Genomic DNA, 18835 nt, shown 5'->3' with positions numbered 1-18835 from the left:
GGTGCTAACTTATCTGGGGTACACCATAAACGAAAAGAAATCACATCTGGTACCCTGTCAGCAAATTATATTCCTGGGAGCAAGCGTGGACACAACTTGCCAGATGGCTTTCCTCACACCAGAGGAAACAAATTCATTTGACAACTTACTTCAAACTAATGGCCACAAAAACCCTGCTATCTGCAAGGCAGCTACTGCAAGCCTTAGGGTTCATGGCCTCCTGCATTCTACTACTTCCATATGCAAGACTGCATATGAGGAAACTACAATGGTATCTAAAAAGCCTATGGTGTCAACATTCTCAGGATCTAGAAGCAATGATTCCTATCATACCTTGCCTACGGTTAGAGTTCCTTTGGTGGGCAGAAGCCTGCCACCACAACAAGGGACTACCATTCACTCTACCCCCTGCCGCCCAAACCCTAACAACAGATGCATGGGTGGCTCACCTGGCAGGGAAGTGCATTCAGGGCAAATGGAACCCAAGTCAAATGCACCTGCATATCAATCAAAAAGAAATGTTAGCTGTACAGAATGCTCTGACAGCCTTCAAGGACCAAATTCTTCCAGGACAATTAATGGTAAAGATGGACAATACCACTGTTAAGTGATACATAAACAAGCAGGGGGGTACCCATTCTTACCCCCTCTGCAGACTAGCCAGGCTCTGTGGCACACTGCCTTGAGCTACCAAGTGCATCTACAGGCTCATTTCCTGCCAGGAAAACTAAATTCACTGGCAGACGAACTAAGCAGAATCTCATGGACCCACATGAGTGGAAACTGGAACCAAAGACTTTCAACATGTTGATAAACAAATGGGGTAGCCCAGATATAGACCTGTTTGCCTCCCCCAGAACTACCAATTGGACAAATTCTGCACAAGGACTCCCCATAAACAAGCTTGGAAAGTGGATGCTCTGTCCTTCAGCTGGAAAAATCTATCAGTTTATGCCTTTCCTCCTCTGCCTCTCCTCTCCAAAGTACTACTAAAGATCAAACAGGACAAACCAAGGATGATATTGATTGCACCAGACTGGCCACGCCAACACTGGTACCCCCTCTTGCGCAGTGTGTTACTGCTGGCTCCATGGCACCTGCCTCAGACCCCTACCCTGTTGTCACAGCAGGAGAACCAGATTCTGCACCCTCAGCTTCAAACCCTGAACCTGGCAGCCTGGCTAATTACCTGATCTCTCCATTACCATCCCTCAGTAAACAAGTGTTGGATGTCATTTTGGAGGCAAGGAGGCCTAATACTAGAAAATCTTATGCTGAAAAATGGAAAAGATTCTGTGTCTGGAACCAAACTCAAGGGATGGGCACAGCAGCGCCCAATTTACCTCAGATTCTTCAATACTTAACTGAGATGCTTCACAAGGGCCTTTCTTTTTCCTCCATCAAAATCCACGCCTAAGCCATTTCAGCTCATTGTAACACAGAACCACCCCTCTTCTCTCATCCATTGCTCAAGCAGTTCCTCAGATGGGCCAAAAGCATAAGACCACCCAGGAGAGCCCCTACTCCAGCCTGGGACCTTAACTTTATATTGGAGAAACTCACTCTTCCTCCTTTTGAGCCAGCTGCAAGTGCAGATTTAAAATTCCTTTCTTGGAAAACAGCCTTCCTTTTAGCAATCACTTCAGCATGAAGGGTATCTGAATTACTGGCCCTTATGGCAGTGGAGCCTTTCATCATCTTTCATGCGGACAGGGGGTCCCTTATGACCAATCCCTCCTTCATGCCCAAGGTGGTATCCAGTGTGGCTCTTAATCAGTCCATTCATTTGCCAGCCTTCTTTTCTTATCCACAGAACAAAGGGGAATGGATACTGCACTCCTTATATGTGCACAGACAACTTAGATTTTACTTGGACAGGACTAAACCTCAAAGGAAATCTGAACAACTGCTGGTGGCATTTGCTGCAGGGGCAGAGGGGAGGGCTATTTCAAAACAAACCATTTCTAAATGGATAGGCAATTGCATTCATTTCTGCTATAAGCACCATGGAAAACCTATTCCACAGGGGATTAGACCCCATTCAACCAGGGCTGCATCTACCTCTACAACCTTTCTCAGAGGTGTCCCTACCAGGGACATCCTAGAAGCTGCTACCTGGAGTTCTGTACATACTTTCACCAAGCATTACCATTTGCCAATTTTCTCTAAATCCACAGCCGGCTTTGCCACTGCAGTCTTGCAAGGGCTTATAGCTGGTCCTAATGCTATCTAAATTCCTCCTCCCATCCTTAGCTTTGGAAATCTACCCAAATGTGATGACTGCAACAGTGAAACATGAAGAACATAGTACAGTTGTGTACACTTACCGTAAATGTAGATGTTCGAGTGTATTCACTGTTGCAGTCTTGGTTACCCTCCCTCCAGCCCCCTTACTTCTCTTGGCTACACCTCTACTCTCCTTTACTATGCTTAAAAGCTTTTTGGTGTATTTGCTTTTTTGTTGGAGGTATAACCTTGTGTGTGTGTGTATATATATATATATATATATATATATATATATATATATATATATATATATATATATACATATACATATACATATATTTATATATAGATATATATACATATATATATATATATATATATATATATATATATATATATATATATATATATATATATATATATATACACTTCCCATTAGGGGGGAGGGCACCTGACATCTGGGGCAAGAAAAACTGATGTAATGGCATTGGCTGCATGTTTTATACCCCTGCCTATCTGACGTCATGGAAGATGAGACAGCAACCGACGCAGGACCCAAGACTTTGATAATCAGGCTGACTGAGGGCTACTGCAAGCAGATGACCCAAATGTAATGACTGCAACAGTGAGTACACTCGAACATCTACATTTATGGTAAGTGTACACAACTGTAGTTTATTAGAGCAATCATGGACTGAGTATCAGACCAGTCATAGAATATGGATCAGTGGTTATTAGACCAGTCATAGAATGTGGATCAGTGGTTATTAGACCAATCATGGAATATGGATCAGTGGTTATTAGACCAGTCATGGAATATGGATCAGTGGTTATTAGACCAGTCATAGAATATGGATCAGTGGTTATTAGACCAATCATGGAATATGGATCAGTGGTTATTAGACCAGTCATGGAATATGGATCAGTGGTTATTAGACCAGTCATGGAATATGGATCAGTGGTTATTAGACCAATCATGGAATATGGATCAGTGGTTATTAGACCAATCATGGAATATGGATCAGTGGTTATTAGACCAGTCATGGAATATGGATCAGTGGTTATTAGACCAATCATGGAATATGGATCAGTGGTTATTAGACCAATCATGGAATATGGATCAGTGGTTATTAGACCAGTTATGGAATATGTATCAGTGGTTATTAGACCAATCATGGAATATGGATCAGTGGTTATTAGACCAGTCATGGAATATGGATCAGTGGTTATTAGACCAGTTATGGAATATGGATCAGTGGTTATTAGACCAGTCATGGAATATGGATCAGTGGTTATTAGACCAGTCATGGAATATGAATCAGTGGTTATTAGACCAATCATGGAATATGGATCAGTGTTTATTAGACCAGTCATGGAATATGGATCAGTGGTTATTAGGCTATTTATTATTTATTTATTTATTTGCTTTTTTTAACCAGGAAAGTCAACTGGGCTGAAATGTGCCCATTTTCTGTGGAGGCCCGGGGAGAAAATCTCCAAAAAAAAAATTACATAATTAAGAGATTATTTAGAGAATTAATAACAGCATTTAACAATATACAAGAGTAATAACAGCATTTAACAATATAGAATAGAATAATATAGGAGTCAGAAGTGGCACAGTAACATAGGCAATGTATAGCAACATTTTGTGGAAGACTCGGTTGCTTGGCAGGTATTCAGTAGATCAGACAGATAATGATACTCTGCACTTACACCATGTGAGGCAGGGTGAGGCACACTGTGCTGTGATTAAGGGTGAGTACTACCATGTGAGACAGGGTGAGGCACACTGTGCTGTGATTAAGGGTGAGTACTACCATGTGAGGCAGGGTGAGGCACACTGTGCTGTGATTAAGGGTGAGTACTACCATGTGAGGCAGGGTGAGGCACACTGTGCTGTGATTAAGGGTGAGTACTACCATGTGAGGCAGGGTAAGGCACACTGTGCTGTGATTAAGGGTGAGTACTACCATGTGAGGCAGGGTGAGGCACACTGTGCTGTGATTAAGGGTGAGTACTACCATGTGAGGTAGGGAGAGGCACACTGTGCTGTGATTAAGGGTGAGTACTACCATGTGAGGCAGGGTGAGGCACACTGTGCTGTGATTGAGGGTGAGTACTACCATGTGAGATAGGGTGAGGCACGCTGTGCTGTGATTAGGGGTGAGTACAACCATGTGAGGCAGGGTGAGGCACACTACGCTGTGATTGAGGGTGAGTACTACCATGTGAGGCAGGGTGAGGCACACTGTGCTGTGATTGAGGGTGAGTACTACCATGTGAGGTAGGGAGAGGCACACTGCGCTGTGATTGAGGGTGAGTACTACCATGTGAGGCAGGGTGAGGCACACTACGCTGTGATTGAGGGTGAGTACTACCATGTGAGGCAGGGTGAGGCACACTGTGCTGTGATTGTGCTGTCAGAATGGGGACACCATTGAGGAGAGAAGGTAGGAGAAAAGTTTGGGCGAATGTTTTTCTAGTAGAGTAGTTTAAAAAGTGTTTATGTCGGTAGAGGGTACCAAGTTTTTGGTGTGTTTATTTGATGGTGTTGTGGATGTGTTGGTCAATGGTTAAGTTGTAATCCAAGGTTAAGCCAAGTAACTTAGTATGGGAAACTACCTCTAAGGCAGTCTTGTTGGAGGAGAAAATGATGAAATCAGATTTATTAATGGTGGTATTTTTTGGGGGCATAAAGAGCAAGAGTTTTTTTTTTATTTGGGTTGAGGGCAAGGTGATTATTTGTCATCCAGGTTTTGGTAATAAAGAAAACATTCTGGGTGATGGTCAGAAGTTCGGTTTCAGTCTTACCAGAGCAGATAATAGTAGAATCATCCGCGTATTAAACTACAGATGCATGAGTGAGAGTGGAGTGAAAGTCATTAATAAAAATACTGAACAGGAGGGGGCCTAAGATGGATCCTTGGGGAACTCCGGTAGAAGTAATGAGTGGAATATGGATCAGGGTTTTATGTTTGCTCTAGAACAGATATTTCTAGACTTGAAAGGGTTAAGAAGTTCTTTACTAGGAAGTTAACAAGAGTATCAGATATCCATTATGAGCCTAAACATTTTTTCTGTCTTTTGTAGACAGTTTAGGGGTGACCTTGTTTGGACCTTTAAATGATCCAACAATGTAAAATGATGTAGTTCTGCAGGGATCAGTTTTATACATCATAAAATGAGATCAAGACATAATCTGCATCTGGTGAATAACATGATTATGGGAGCCAGTCTGGGACATAATTATTTCCAACTCAAAGCAAGAACAGTAGCATAGCTAGGGCGGGGCAAGAGGGGCAACTGCCCTGGGAGCAGAGTGTTGGGGGCATGATCAGCCAATCCCGATCTTTCTGAATGCAATACTGGCTTTTAAAAGCCAGTATTACATTTGCAGTCAGACCCGAACACTGTACTTCATATGTGGTCTAAACTGTAGCAACTGCATGCTGCATTGTTCATTATAGTTTAAAACAATCTCTCAATTTGCAACAACTGTTAGTTACATTTGTAGCAAGCAATTTGCTACAGTTTGTAAGAAGGATTTTTTTAACTAAAACATGAGTGCCATAGCACTCCATGCAGGCAGAGTATAAATTCTAGCAAATGTTTGCTACATTTGTAGCAAGCAGTTTACTACAGTTTAAAGAAGGATTTTTTTAACTAAAACATGAGTGCCATAGTGCTCTGTACAGGCAGGGTATAAACTGTAGCAACTATTGCTACAGTCTAGACCCCACATGGAGTGCTACAGCACTCAAGTTTGAATGCATTAGAGGAGGGTCAGGGTCAGGGCACAGAAACAGGACCTGAATGGCTGGGCAGGAGGGAGGGGGGTGTTAGGCATCTGGCCATTTTTTTTTTTTTGCCTTTGCTGTTCAATAATAGAGCTGTGTATGGTAGGGGATGTAGATCTATAATAAGCAGATCATACAGTGATCAGCTTAATGCGATAAAGTACTTTTTGTTCTTCACTTAAAGAGCTGAGGGGGTGGGCAATGGTTCATGGTACCGGTACATAGCACTGAATGAGCCAGCTAGCTTCTGAGAAAGAAGGAGATGGAATTCACTGCCTTTAAAAAAATTAGGATGATAGTTTAGAAATCTATACATTTAGAATAGATGAATGGTACAGTGATAGCACATATTGGACACTACCTAAACAGAGTGAAGCCTTTAATGATCTCTGTTAAGGTCTTTGTCCAATTTTTGAACATCAAGAATTTTTAATTTAGTGCTAGTTCACTGCAAGTTACTTCTCTACCACAATTAAGTATATGTTTCATTGATGGTAGTCCACTGAACACAGAAGGCGTTATAAGAGATCTGGGAACACAGGTTGACAGCAGCCTCTCTTTTGACCACCACATTGTCACTGTGGTCAGAAAGGCCTTCTATGTGGCACATCTCATTACTAAGGGTTTTGTATCCAGGAAGAAAGAGGTCATTGTCTCCCTCTATTGAGTACAATGCCCCATTTGGCATGTACCTCACTAAACACCTGCAACAACTGGAGAGGCCGCAAAAGTACCTCACAAAGAGGATCCTAGGCCTCAAACATTTGTCCTATATCGACAGACTCAAAAAACTCCAACTATTCTCTGTCTCATATCACCTACTTAGAGGCGATCTCTGCTTGACTTGCAAAGCCATGTCTGGCCCAGCTCTGTTAGAAATGCTACATCTAAAGGAATCCCAATCCCTCCGCACCACATGCTCAAGAGACCTCAACCTCATTACCACAATCAACAGAACATGCTGGAGGGACAGGTTCATAACCCAGAGACTGCACATGCTATGGAACAGACTTTCCATACATGTCAAGCAGAGCACCTTGCTGGCCGTCTTCAAGAGAAATCTTGATGAGTGGATGGGAAATAGAAAATTCACTCCGGGGATCACTCCAGTGGCTGTACTCTACACTGGCACTGGGAATTAAGGTCAGGTGGCACAATGCCAGGGTAATCCTATGGGCTAGGCTTGTAAAGGTTCCAGGACCATTAGCTTAGTACACACCTATGAACTTATGCTGCTCACTAAAAAATGAGCAAATTGAGTTATGGACAGGGCCGGATTAAGGTGAGTGCTATTGATGCTGCCGCATTAGGCCCATTCCTGAAATAGGCCCAGGTGAAAACAGACCAGAATTTTCCGGAAGCTGAACAGTTTTCCTTTGCTATAGTAACCTCAAAATAATTCTTAGAATTAAATTTGGAGTCCGACATTCGGACGCGTATACACAGCGTTACGTATTATACAGTTGCTATTATTCTTTGCACTGTGAAGTAACTATAACATCGTTGTGTTTATTGTTAACCGAAGATTTCAAGTTAATGCTATCAATTTTACATTAACCAGTGTACTTTGTGATAGCTTCCGTACTGTTTCGCATATGCTTGCTATGGCGTCTCAACTCAGTGGTTGGGATAAAGAGAAAAAAGAAAAAGAAAGAAGCAGCAGAACAAGAAAAGCTTTTGGTGAAAATTCAAAAATTGAGTTCATACTTCGGAGTACGAGGATCTTCATCTCAATCGTCTGTGTCAGATGCGATTGTGAGTTTGAGTGCTCCTGAAGACCAGGCCAAGCAAGATGAACCTGTGGAGGCAAGAGAGAATAAAGAGCGGGAAAGTACAGTGGAGAGAAAAGAGGTGAAAGGAGGTGCTATCGCTAAAGTACTAGCACTGACACTGGAGGCTTTCACCAATGATTTGGGACAGTGGGGTGAAATCGATGCTGACACTTGAGAATATTGGGTCAAGAAAGGTCCAAAAGACTGCCAACACACTGAATCGAAGTTTGAAGAGAGTGCCAGATGATACCCAGGCGAGTCATTCCAACGTCGATGCACAAAGACCTTCTCCATGCGTATGCATCCACTCAATGGCGTAAAATCCTGTAGTCAGTGGTTGTGCTACTCGTCTTCGACAGGGAAGATGTTCTGCTTTGCATGCAAGTTGTTTGATGGCAGTGCTGTTCAAGCAACCAAGTTTGTTTCTGGTGGTTTTGACAACTGGAGGGCAGGCGAATCCAGAATAAAAATGCATGAAAGCAGCGATGGTCATCGTGAGTTTATGTTGTCCTTTGTGAGCCGACAGAGGGAGGCCGGTCATGTTGACTACCTAGCCACCAAACAGGTCGAGGAAGAGCAGTGCTACTCGCACCAGATTCTGAAGTGGCTCATCGACGTTCTGATATTCCTTGCTGAGCATTGCTGTAAGGGGCGCGGATGAGATTATAGGTTCCGCTCATAATGGTAACTACCTTGGCGTCATTGAGCTGTTGGCGGAGTATGATACTCTGCTGGCTAGTCATATTAGAAAGTATGAGAACCACGGGAAAGGTCATGTTTCCTATTTGTCATCCACAATTTGTGAGGAACTGGTGAAGCTCATGGGACAAAAGGTGCAGGACACCATCCTGAAAGAAGCCAAGGAGGCAAAGTATTTCTCTGTCTCTATTAACTCGATACCTGAAGTATCATGCTTCGATCAGCTAACGATTGTTATCCAGTACATTCTGCCGTCAGGCCCAGTTGAATGGTTCCTGACATTCATGCCTATGATGATGAGACACATGGGTGGAGCAGATGGCTGGCATACTTCTGAACTTTCTGAAGGAAAAAGGCTTGGATATTGCTAACTGCAGAGGCCAGTCATATGACAATGCGCAAACATGTCAGGATGGTACAATGGTGTCCAGGCAATTGTGAAGCGAGAATGTAAATACGCCGCTTTTATTCCATGCTGCAACCACAGCCTAAACCTGGTAGGAGGTCAGGCTGTTGAAAGCTGCGGTGGCTGTACCAGGTTTTTTGATTTTGTCAATGGACTATATGTATTCCTGTCTGACTCAACATATCGCTGGCAGCGACTAAAGAATTGCTGAACGCTGATGCTCAAGGGTTTGCCTGGAACCCGATGGTGTGAATGTGCAGATGCTGTCAAAGCACTGGTAGAAGGGTGGAAGAGCATTCAGGAAGTCCTGGATGAGCTTGCGGCAGATAAGGAGCAGAAGGCAGATACAAGAAATCAGACCGAAGGATTTTCACGCAGGATGGATGAACTTGAGGCAGCAGTTATGGCGACTGCTTGAAACAATATCCTTGGCCATCTCAACAGTACGAGCATTAGCCTCCAAGATCCTACAGTCAGCCTGAATATGGCAACTGGCTTGATGGCATCACTGGTCAACACGGTTCAGTTTGCATGGGACAGATTTTGATGTATATGAGCAGATGGCGACCGAAAAGGTTCAACAGGGTGAATACAAGGCTGAGCAGCATCGAGGCCATAAGCGAAAACAAATGCCTGATGAAGGAGCTGCAAACGAAGCAGACTTCAGCCCAAGGAAAACGTTCAAAACTCAGATGTATCTGATCATGATCGACAGTCTGTTAGCTGAATTGGAAAAGCGGATGAAGGCGTATGATGATATTTGTAAAACATTCGGATTTCTCTCGGAGCTAACATCATTGAGCATTGAGCAGATCGAGGACAAAGTTAAGAATCTCATTTCCTCATATCCAGATGACTTGGAAGACACACTGGTGGCTGAGTTGATACAGTTTGCTGCATTTATGCTCACTCAGAAATCGGTGACTTGAACGAATCAGCAGAGCTTACTTTGTACAAGCTTTTGTCATCGTTGAATCTTTCTCAGAAATTTCCAAACATCGAGATTGGGTTGCGCATCTATCTGTGCATGATGGTGTCCAATGCCAATGGCGAGTGGAGCTTCTCAAAGTTGGGAATAGTCAAAGGAGAGCTGCGGTCCTCAATGGGGCAGGAAAGGCTAAGCATGCTGGTGCTTATGAGCATTGAGCATAAGCTGCTGCGCAGCCTTGACTTTACTGACACAATCGAAGAATTCTCGCTTGCTAAGGCTCGAAAAACAGAAATATAAGTAAGCAGCACTAGCGCAGTAGTAAGAGTGACAATATTCCTTGGTAGGCGAGGTTAAGTTGATCTGGTTTAGCCTTTTCTGCATTAAGTGCACTTTTCAGACAATTGCTATTGAATGTTGATGTTACATAGCTTGATGTTAATCTCGAGTTTTTACGATAATACTTCGACACATCATCGTTATTATTCATGTTCAATAAGGCTGGCTGATTGCATTGCAAGCAATTAAGGCTTCTTGGTCGGTTTGAGTGCGCAAGTACTGTGAGTGTCAAATGCACATGCACCAATGCTGAGAAAAAATGGGCCTTTTTGCGCTGCAGCATCAGGCCCAATTTGGTCTTAATCTGGCCTTGGTTATGGATAAACATTTTTATATCCAGGTCACACAATTCAAATTAAAAAGCATATGTGGTCATGTTTGGAAAAACATGCAACATTAATGAAGCACTGTTGGCATAAATAGACCATACTGAATGCATTTATTTTATTTAAAAATCTGTATTGCTCACTTTTCCTGCCTGACATAAATAGACCATACTGAATGCATTTATTTTATTTAAAAGCCTGTATTGTTCACGTTTCCTTCCTGGGTATTTCCACATCTGATAAACAGTACAAATGTCAGTTGACCGCTGCTGACAGATTTTGCCTTAAGAAGGAGATGCCTGCATGTTTTATGAAGGTGATGAGGTCTTTAATTTTGTGAAAAAGATAAACATACTTACATTTTATCCATCTCCTCTTTTCGTTGCTGCTAAAAAATCCATTCTGCTGTGTGTGTGTGTGTGTGTGTGTGTGTGTGTGTGTGTGTGTGTGTGTGTGTGTGTGTGTGTGTGTGTGTGTGTGTGTACAGCAGGAAATGTAGTGATGTAAAAATCTCCTGGTTACATAGGAAGAAAAATTGGATTTGTGCCAGTTCAGTTATGCTGATGATGTAGTACACTGGTACATATACCAGGCACCTGTGCCAGGAGATATTATACAATACAGGCTGTTGTAGCATATGCTGATGATGTAGTACAGTGGTACATGTACCAGGCATCTGTGCCAGGAGAGTTTCCAATCTACTTACTGCATGTTTTTGGAATGTGGGAGGTAACCAGAGTGCCCAGAGGAAACCCATGCAAACACAGGAAGGACATGCAGACTCTGCACAGAAGGTATCCCAGCAGAGAACTGAGCTAGAGAACCTCTTGCTATAATGTAACAATGCTGTCTGCTATGCCACTGTGCCACCCCACCTTGGGATAAACTAAAAGTCACCCTGGTATAATTAGGCATGAGGTCATAAATGTCAGGAACAAAAGACAGGGACAGCAGCTAGCTCAGCTGATACAGGGATTTTACTTCCAAATGCAGTGCCAGTAACGTAGGTTCACTGGAGGTGCTGCTTGAATGGGATGAGACTGATTCACCAATGGTCTACTTTCTCACATTGGTGATGGCGTTGTGGGGATACCAAAGGTTTTTTTTGGTTAACAAGGTATACCAGAGGAATGCTTACAGCTCAGTGAAGTTTGAGGGAGAGCAGTGAATCATCGCTTACCAGAACTGCATGCTCATTTTAGGGATGCAACAGCTGCTTTCCACCACATGCAGTTTGTGTACCTGTATGGTGTAAATATCACCCCATCTTTCAAAATGATGTGCATGACACTCAGATATTGAATAACATACATCAGACAGTGTATGCCTGCACAGTCGTAGCATAATGTTTCTCTTTGTCTTCTAATCCACAGTGAATTCCCAAATGGTTTCTACCACATGCACAAAGTAATGTGCGTGCTTGTGTGGTGCTAATGTGGACACCCCCCCCGTTTGTGATCTGATGCCTGCTGGTCACATACGTTCCACCTCATGCATAGAGCACTATGTACAGATGCTTAATATTAGTGTCAGTTCTCTCCGTTGCTCCTGATTCATTCCCTGTTGTCTAGGAATTCCACTGCCCATTCTAATCCGTTGTTTGCCTAGTGACCCAGTGTACCAACCAAATAGGAGGTGGTGTTGATGGCAATCACTGCATTGCAGTGGTTGGAAGTGAGGGTATAACATTGGTTCGTATCGTGGCATCACTAGAAATTGCTGAATGGATGTATTAATGCAGCAACTGCATAAAGAAGAAAGATGTTGAAGAATTTTTAGCATATGTACCAAAATGAACAACAGTCTTTATAGTCAACATATCTGACCTGCACTACATGTAAATGGTCCTTAGACTTGACAGATGCTCAGCCATGCTAACCATTTGGCCAGACTGAAAAAGTTACTATTAGAAACAGGACATCTGAGTGCCTGTACCTGAATACCAGAACCTGAGTGTGGTACACATGGAACGTAGCTGCATCTGTAACATACAGAAGCACTGAAAACCTCCTGGTCAGTAACCTGATTTACATTCTTTCTTTCACAGATACAAGCCAGTATAATTTCTTCAAATCTCGCCATGGACAGTCTTTTTTCATAAATCTGTTTTACTTTTTTAGTGCAAAGACTTGAATTTGCCTTCTAAATATGGAGACACCCCATCGGTCTGTGTGAAAGGAATCATCACACTGCCCAAGTCAGTTCAGTTCAAGTCGTCAGTCAAGGATGGCACTACTGTAAGTATTGCACGACTGTCTTGTGAACTGTTTATCTTTACTGGTACCTTTTGATTTTCTGGGTGGTTTTCTAGGTACTAAATAGTAGTTACTGTCTGATCATATCATATAAGAAGCACCAGCTTCCTTTAGAAGTTAACTTTATTATTTCCAGTTAAAGTTTGTTATACATTAACACAAATGGTGTATTAGTTTCCATGTTTGCTATCATACAGTTACTGGAATTTGTCTTCAGATTAATATTGTTTTCATATTGTCGGTATTTGTTAACTTGCCTTGCTTTGGGTGTTTACTGCTGGAATGCCTTCCTGCCTTGTACAGTACCTTCTGATCTCAAATTTAATTGAAAATGCACTGAGTCATGACATACCTCCCAAGGCAACCCAAAGTGAAGTATTTTCACATTTATTTAACTGTGTTACATAATGCCTAGAACAGTTAGTCCCAGGAAGAAAAGGGACAATTCTTTTATAATTATTTATGTTTATCTTGTAGATGGTAAGCATATGCATACAGTGTGATAGTGTCAGACTGGTACATGCATACAATGCAGGTCCTATGAAGGGTGTGTGCCACATGAGAAGCAAGTTGTCTCACCTTTCCCTTTGGGTTGTTTGAGGTCATATATGATCCAAAACCCTCTATCACTGAAGGACAGCTGTTAGAGACACAGTTAAAATGATTTGACCTCAAAAACATCAACATACATAAAATCAACAAAATATTATTGCATCAGCACAATATCAACAGGAAACTATATCACTGATATTGACACATACCTCTTTTCTTAAATCAGTATAAATGCTCCTAACCGCAAGAAGACAATAGCTTCATGTCTCCACACCCCTTGGAGGGGACACGCTCCCCTGCACCCCTGATATGGTACACCAGCCCTCCCATACTCCCAAACTTATATATACCACCCCTACTGTTACACCACTTGGAAAAAGGAAGATATTTCCCTAAACAAGGCGATCATTACTGGCACACACTATGAAATTGCATTAGCCACGATTGAGACAGAGCATCAAGACAGAAGACAACAGAAGAACAAGACAGACATTTGCAACAGTAATGGGGACTTGCTCAGGAGGCAAGATGATTTATCCAACATGTCTTGCATGCAAATGTATCTGGTACTCATATTAAATAAAAATACAACATTCAGACACTTTTTTACATTTTTTACTGTTGATATACTGCCAATACGATAATATTTCTTCACTCATATGCATGTTGACTTTTATAGCATTCGATCATCTTTAAGTATTCCCACATCTATCTATAGCCACATCTATATCCATAGATATATATATATATATATATATATATATATATATATATATATATATAGAGAGAGAGAGAGAGAGAATATACTATGCGTATATATACATATATACATATATATGTATATATATGTATGTGTATATATATATATATATATATATATATATATATATATATATATATATATGGGTCTACTTCAAAACAACGAAAGACAGTATTACCAAAGATGACATCACCGAGAAGATATCTCCAAAACCCTGAATGCCGAAGGATTTTAGAGGGTAAGTAACCAGGTGGCCAACACACACACACACACACATATGTGTATATATATATATATATATATATATATATATATATATATGGTTCCCCATATCATCAGTTTCCCATAACGTCGACTCACTTAACAGCAAGATGACAACATCGAAGGTTCAAAGGAGCGAACTTCCGGAACTGCGAATTTTGTCTCCGGGAAAATAACCACTTGGCCACCACTGACGACCTTTGCCCTTTTCTGTACTGTAGTGTGATCTTAGAGTTGGAATATTTAAGTGGGGAGGGCAAAGCCCCCCACTTCAGTGGGTTTAATTTGTTTAGTTTTTTTCATTGTTAGTGGTGGCCAAGTGGTTATTTTCCCAGAGGGGAAATTCGTCGTTCCGGGAGTTCACTCTTTTGAACCTTCGATGTTGTCATCTCACTTTTAAGTGAGTTGACATTTTGGGAAATCGATGATATAAAGGGGAACCATGTATATATATATATATATATATATATATATATATATATATATAATATATTTCAAAAATACCCCTTATGCGGAAGCAGCAAAAGCACGTAATTATTGTAAATAAATAACGAACTGGTAGCGTAATAAAATAAAATAAAATGAATCTTTTGTTATAGCAGTACAAAACAATTCGTAGACAAGTAATTCGTAAGCACTTTCACGGAACTTATGATCCGCTTCATCAGACGTTAGAATAATTCAAATATTCCTTTCTTTTATACAATCCATTGAATTAATTGTTATAATTAACCAATCTAAAACTATAATGATTTAAAGGTATATAAGCCCTTTAATCCTATTTTACATGATTAATCTATGTTAAAAGTACATATAAAAATGTATATAAATAACAATACAAATCAATTTATACAACAATTAATATCTTGTCTATGAATATAATAATTTAGACTTTATTAACATAGTGGCATATTAGACATGATGTAAATATAATATAGACTGAATATATGCCAACAATTGATGACTATACGCTACCTAAAATATAACTAAGTCATAGAAATATATATTGGACTACTGCTAAATGCATATAATATATTTAGTGTGCAATAAAATCTACAAAACAAGTGTGTGTATGTAACAATAAATAACAATAAATGGATATGTATTGCAAAATAAATAGCATTTACGTGCAAAAATCAAAAATAAAAATAATATTATTAATATAAATAAATAAACATATATAAACTTCATCTATATCCTCTAGCTTTCAGAATAGGTTTAAGGGATATAGCATCATTCAGCCCTCTACCCCTATGTGCTGCTAGCCTAAAAATCCATTTTAGTTCTGCACTCTCAGTTTCATTAACAATATCTTCATTCCGTATATTTTCATATTGGATATGCAGTATCTGAAACAAAAATGTATGATGAGATCCAAAGCTCTTAACGTGTTTGGCTATAGCACTATATTCTTCCTGCCTTTGAATACTGTAATTATGGTCCCTTATACGTTCTTTCAAAGATCTGTTTGTTTTGCCCACATAGAAGCAAAAACAGAAGGTACAGTGGGCAACATACACAACATTTTTTGTACTACAACTGCCAGTATTTCTTAACTCCCAAAGATGTCCTGTATCAGGATGTCTAAAGAATCTGGATTCATCAATAAATCTACATTGGGCACAGGTCTCACATTTTTTTAGTGCCCATTTCTAAGGGATGCACCTTACATTGATTATTCAATGCCCCTTTGGAATAACACAATTGTTGTTTCAGATTCTTACAATTCTTATATATATAAGATGGATGCTCACCTACCAACACCTTAGTGCTGTCATCAACCAATAAAATATGCCAATTATCTCTGATGGCTTTTTGTATTCTATTAACATTGTTACTGTAGGGCAGAATTATAGACAGTTTAGTACTGTCTGTCTTTTTATTGTTTAGACCTGGAACCTTTGCTGAATAAAAGGGTTTAGCTGTACTTTTTTTAAGTTCTTTTGTTTGTGTATAAATTCTATTAATATCACCCTCATTATAGCCTCTAGCCATAAAATCTTGCTTTAAGTGAGTCATTTCACCTAGCAATATTTGTTTGTCACAGCATAGTCTTGACAGTTGCATTGTTTGTCCCTTCACTATGTTATTAAACAGTGTAGGATTATGCATACTGTCTCTATGGAGAAAAGCCAGACAATAACATGGCTTCCTATATATTTTTGTTTTGATAATGCCCTCTTCAACATAGACTGTGATGTCAAGATAATTAATACTGGTTTTGGAATATTCCATTGTAAATCTTAAAAAGTCACCAGTAGAATTGACATGGTCAAATAGATCTTTGCGTCCTTTCTCATTACCCTTCCATATAAGAAAGAGATCATCTACAAAGCTCCTGTAAAACAAGACGTTGGGGTGGCCTATCAGATGTTCCTGTTCCCACAAAACCATAATAAGGTTAGCATAGGTATTGGCACAACTGGATCCCATGGCCACTCCCATCTTCTGTTTATAATAATTATTTTGGAACAAAAATATATTGTTCTCCAAAATGACCTCTAATAATAAGCAGAAAAAGTCAGTTTTAGAGGTCTCTATCCCATTATTGCCAACCAACAGGCTATGTAAAATACTTATACCCTTGTCATTGGGAATGCTAGTAAACAAAGCCTCAACATCCATAGTAATAAATGTTAGATCTTTTATATTGTCAAGGCTTTGTGTAAACTCAAATAGATCTCTCAAAAAATGTTCAGTGTCTTTTAATACATTCGAGTATCTACTCAAAATGTTTTTTAATTCCTTTTCCAAATATATCGATAGTGGCTCAGTTATCCATCCAGCCCCAGCCACTATAGGTTAAAATGTGGGACCTGTGCCCAATGTAGATTTATTGATGAATCCAGATTCTTTAGACATCCTGATACAGGACATCTTTGGGAGTTAAGAAATACTGGCAGTTGTAGTACAAAAAATGTTGTGTATGTTGCCCACTGTACCTTCTGTTTTTGCTTCTATGTGGGCAAAACAAACAGATCTTTGAAAGAACGTATAAGGGACCATAATTACAGTATTCAAAGGCAGGAAGAATATAGTGCTATAGCCAAACACGTTAAGAGCTTTGGATCTCATCATACATTTTTGTTTCAGATACTGCATATCCAATATGAAAATATACGGAATGGAGATATTGTTAATGAAACTGAGAGTGCAGAACTAAAATGGATTTTTAGGCTAGCAGCACATAGGGGTAGAGGGCTGAATGATGCTATATCCCTTAAACCTATTCTGAAAGCTAGAGGATATAGATGAAGTTTATATATGTTTATTTATTTATATTAATAATATTATTTTTATTTTTGATTTTTGCACGTAAATGCTATTTATTTTGCAATACATATCCATTTATTGTTATTTATTGTTACATACACACACTTGTTTTGTAGATTTTATTGCACACTAAATATATTATATGCATTTAGCAGTAGTCCAATATATATTTCTATGACTTATATATTTTAGGTAGCGTATAGTCATCAATTGTTGGCATATATTCAGTCTATATTATATTTACATCATGTCTAATATGCCACTATGTTAATAAAGTCTAAATTATTATATTCATAGACAAGATATTAATTGTTGTATAAATTGATTTGTATTGTTATTTATATACATTTTTATATGTACTTTTAACATAGATTAATCATGTAAAATAGGATTAAAGGGCTTATATACCTTTAAATCATTATAGTTTTAGATTGGTTAATTATAACAATTAACAATTCAATGGATTGTATAAAAGAAAGGAATATTTGAATTATTTTAACGTCTGATGAAGCGGATCATAAGTTCCGTGAAAGTGCTTACGAATGACTTGTCTACGAATTGTTTTGTACTGCTATAATAAAAGATTCATTTTATTTTATTTTATTACGCTACCAGTTCGTTATTTATTTACAATAATTACGTGCTTTTGCTGCTTTCGCATAAGGGGTATTTTTGAAATCATTTGGGACTTTGCTTCGTGGTTGTTTGTTTAATATATATATATATATATATATATATATATATATATATATATATATATATATATATATATAACATGTATACGCTCATATGTATGCATATATGTTTTATGTATATACATGTAAGCATGTCAGCCCACACAAAATTTACATCATGCAAAGTGAGAAACTTTATATCTTAAAACAGGTAGTGTAATGAGCATGTGTAGCTTTACGAGATTTGAAGCCCTTGCCACTCCCATTATGTGGTTTACGAGATTTGAAGCCCTTGCCACTCCCATTATGTGGTTTACGAGATTTGAAGCCCTTGCCACTCCCATTATGTGGTTTAGTTTCCTCTTACCTCTGTTGGCAGAATAAAGTAAATGCAGAGCTGCATAAAGTCTGTGTAGCTTTAGAACATCTTGAACATGTAAATGCTACAATCTTCGAGCTATTTTAGGGAATTAGATATTATTATTGTTATTTTTTTAATCCCTTAAAATTGAGAGAATGTTTTCTTGAATCCAACTATTTTTACAATTAGGGACTTTTCAGATG

The 18835-nt window shown here is 39.4% G+C and overlaps 1 protein-coding gene across 1 annotated transcript in view; it reads left to right on the top strand.

Moving 5' to 3' along the window:
- Nucleotides 1-18835, top strand: part of TC2N (tandem C2 domains, nuclear) — a 591081-nt gene that overhangs the window by 353520 nt on the left and 218726 nt on the right. The window contains exon 7 of the mRNA XM_044073626.1: nucleotides 12617-12733. Within this exon, the coding sequence (XP_043929561.1) occupies nucleotides 12617-12733 (117 nt within the window). The remainder of the gene's footprint in view (nucleotides 1-12616; nucleotides 12734-18835) is intronic.

This window comes from Protopterus annectens, chromosome 6.part0 (genome assembly GCF_019279795.1).
Source record: "Protopterus annectens isolate FY-2018-M chromosome 6.part0, PAN1.0, whole genome shotgun sequence".
Classification (NCBI taxonomy): Eukaryota; Metazoa; Chordata; order Ceratodontiformes; family Protopteridae; genus Protopterus; species Protopterus annectens.
Note: the sequence above shows the minus strand (reverse complement) of the source record. Positions and strands in the feature narration are given on the sequence as shown.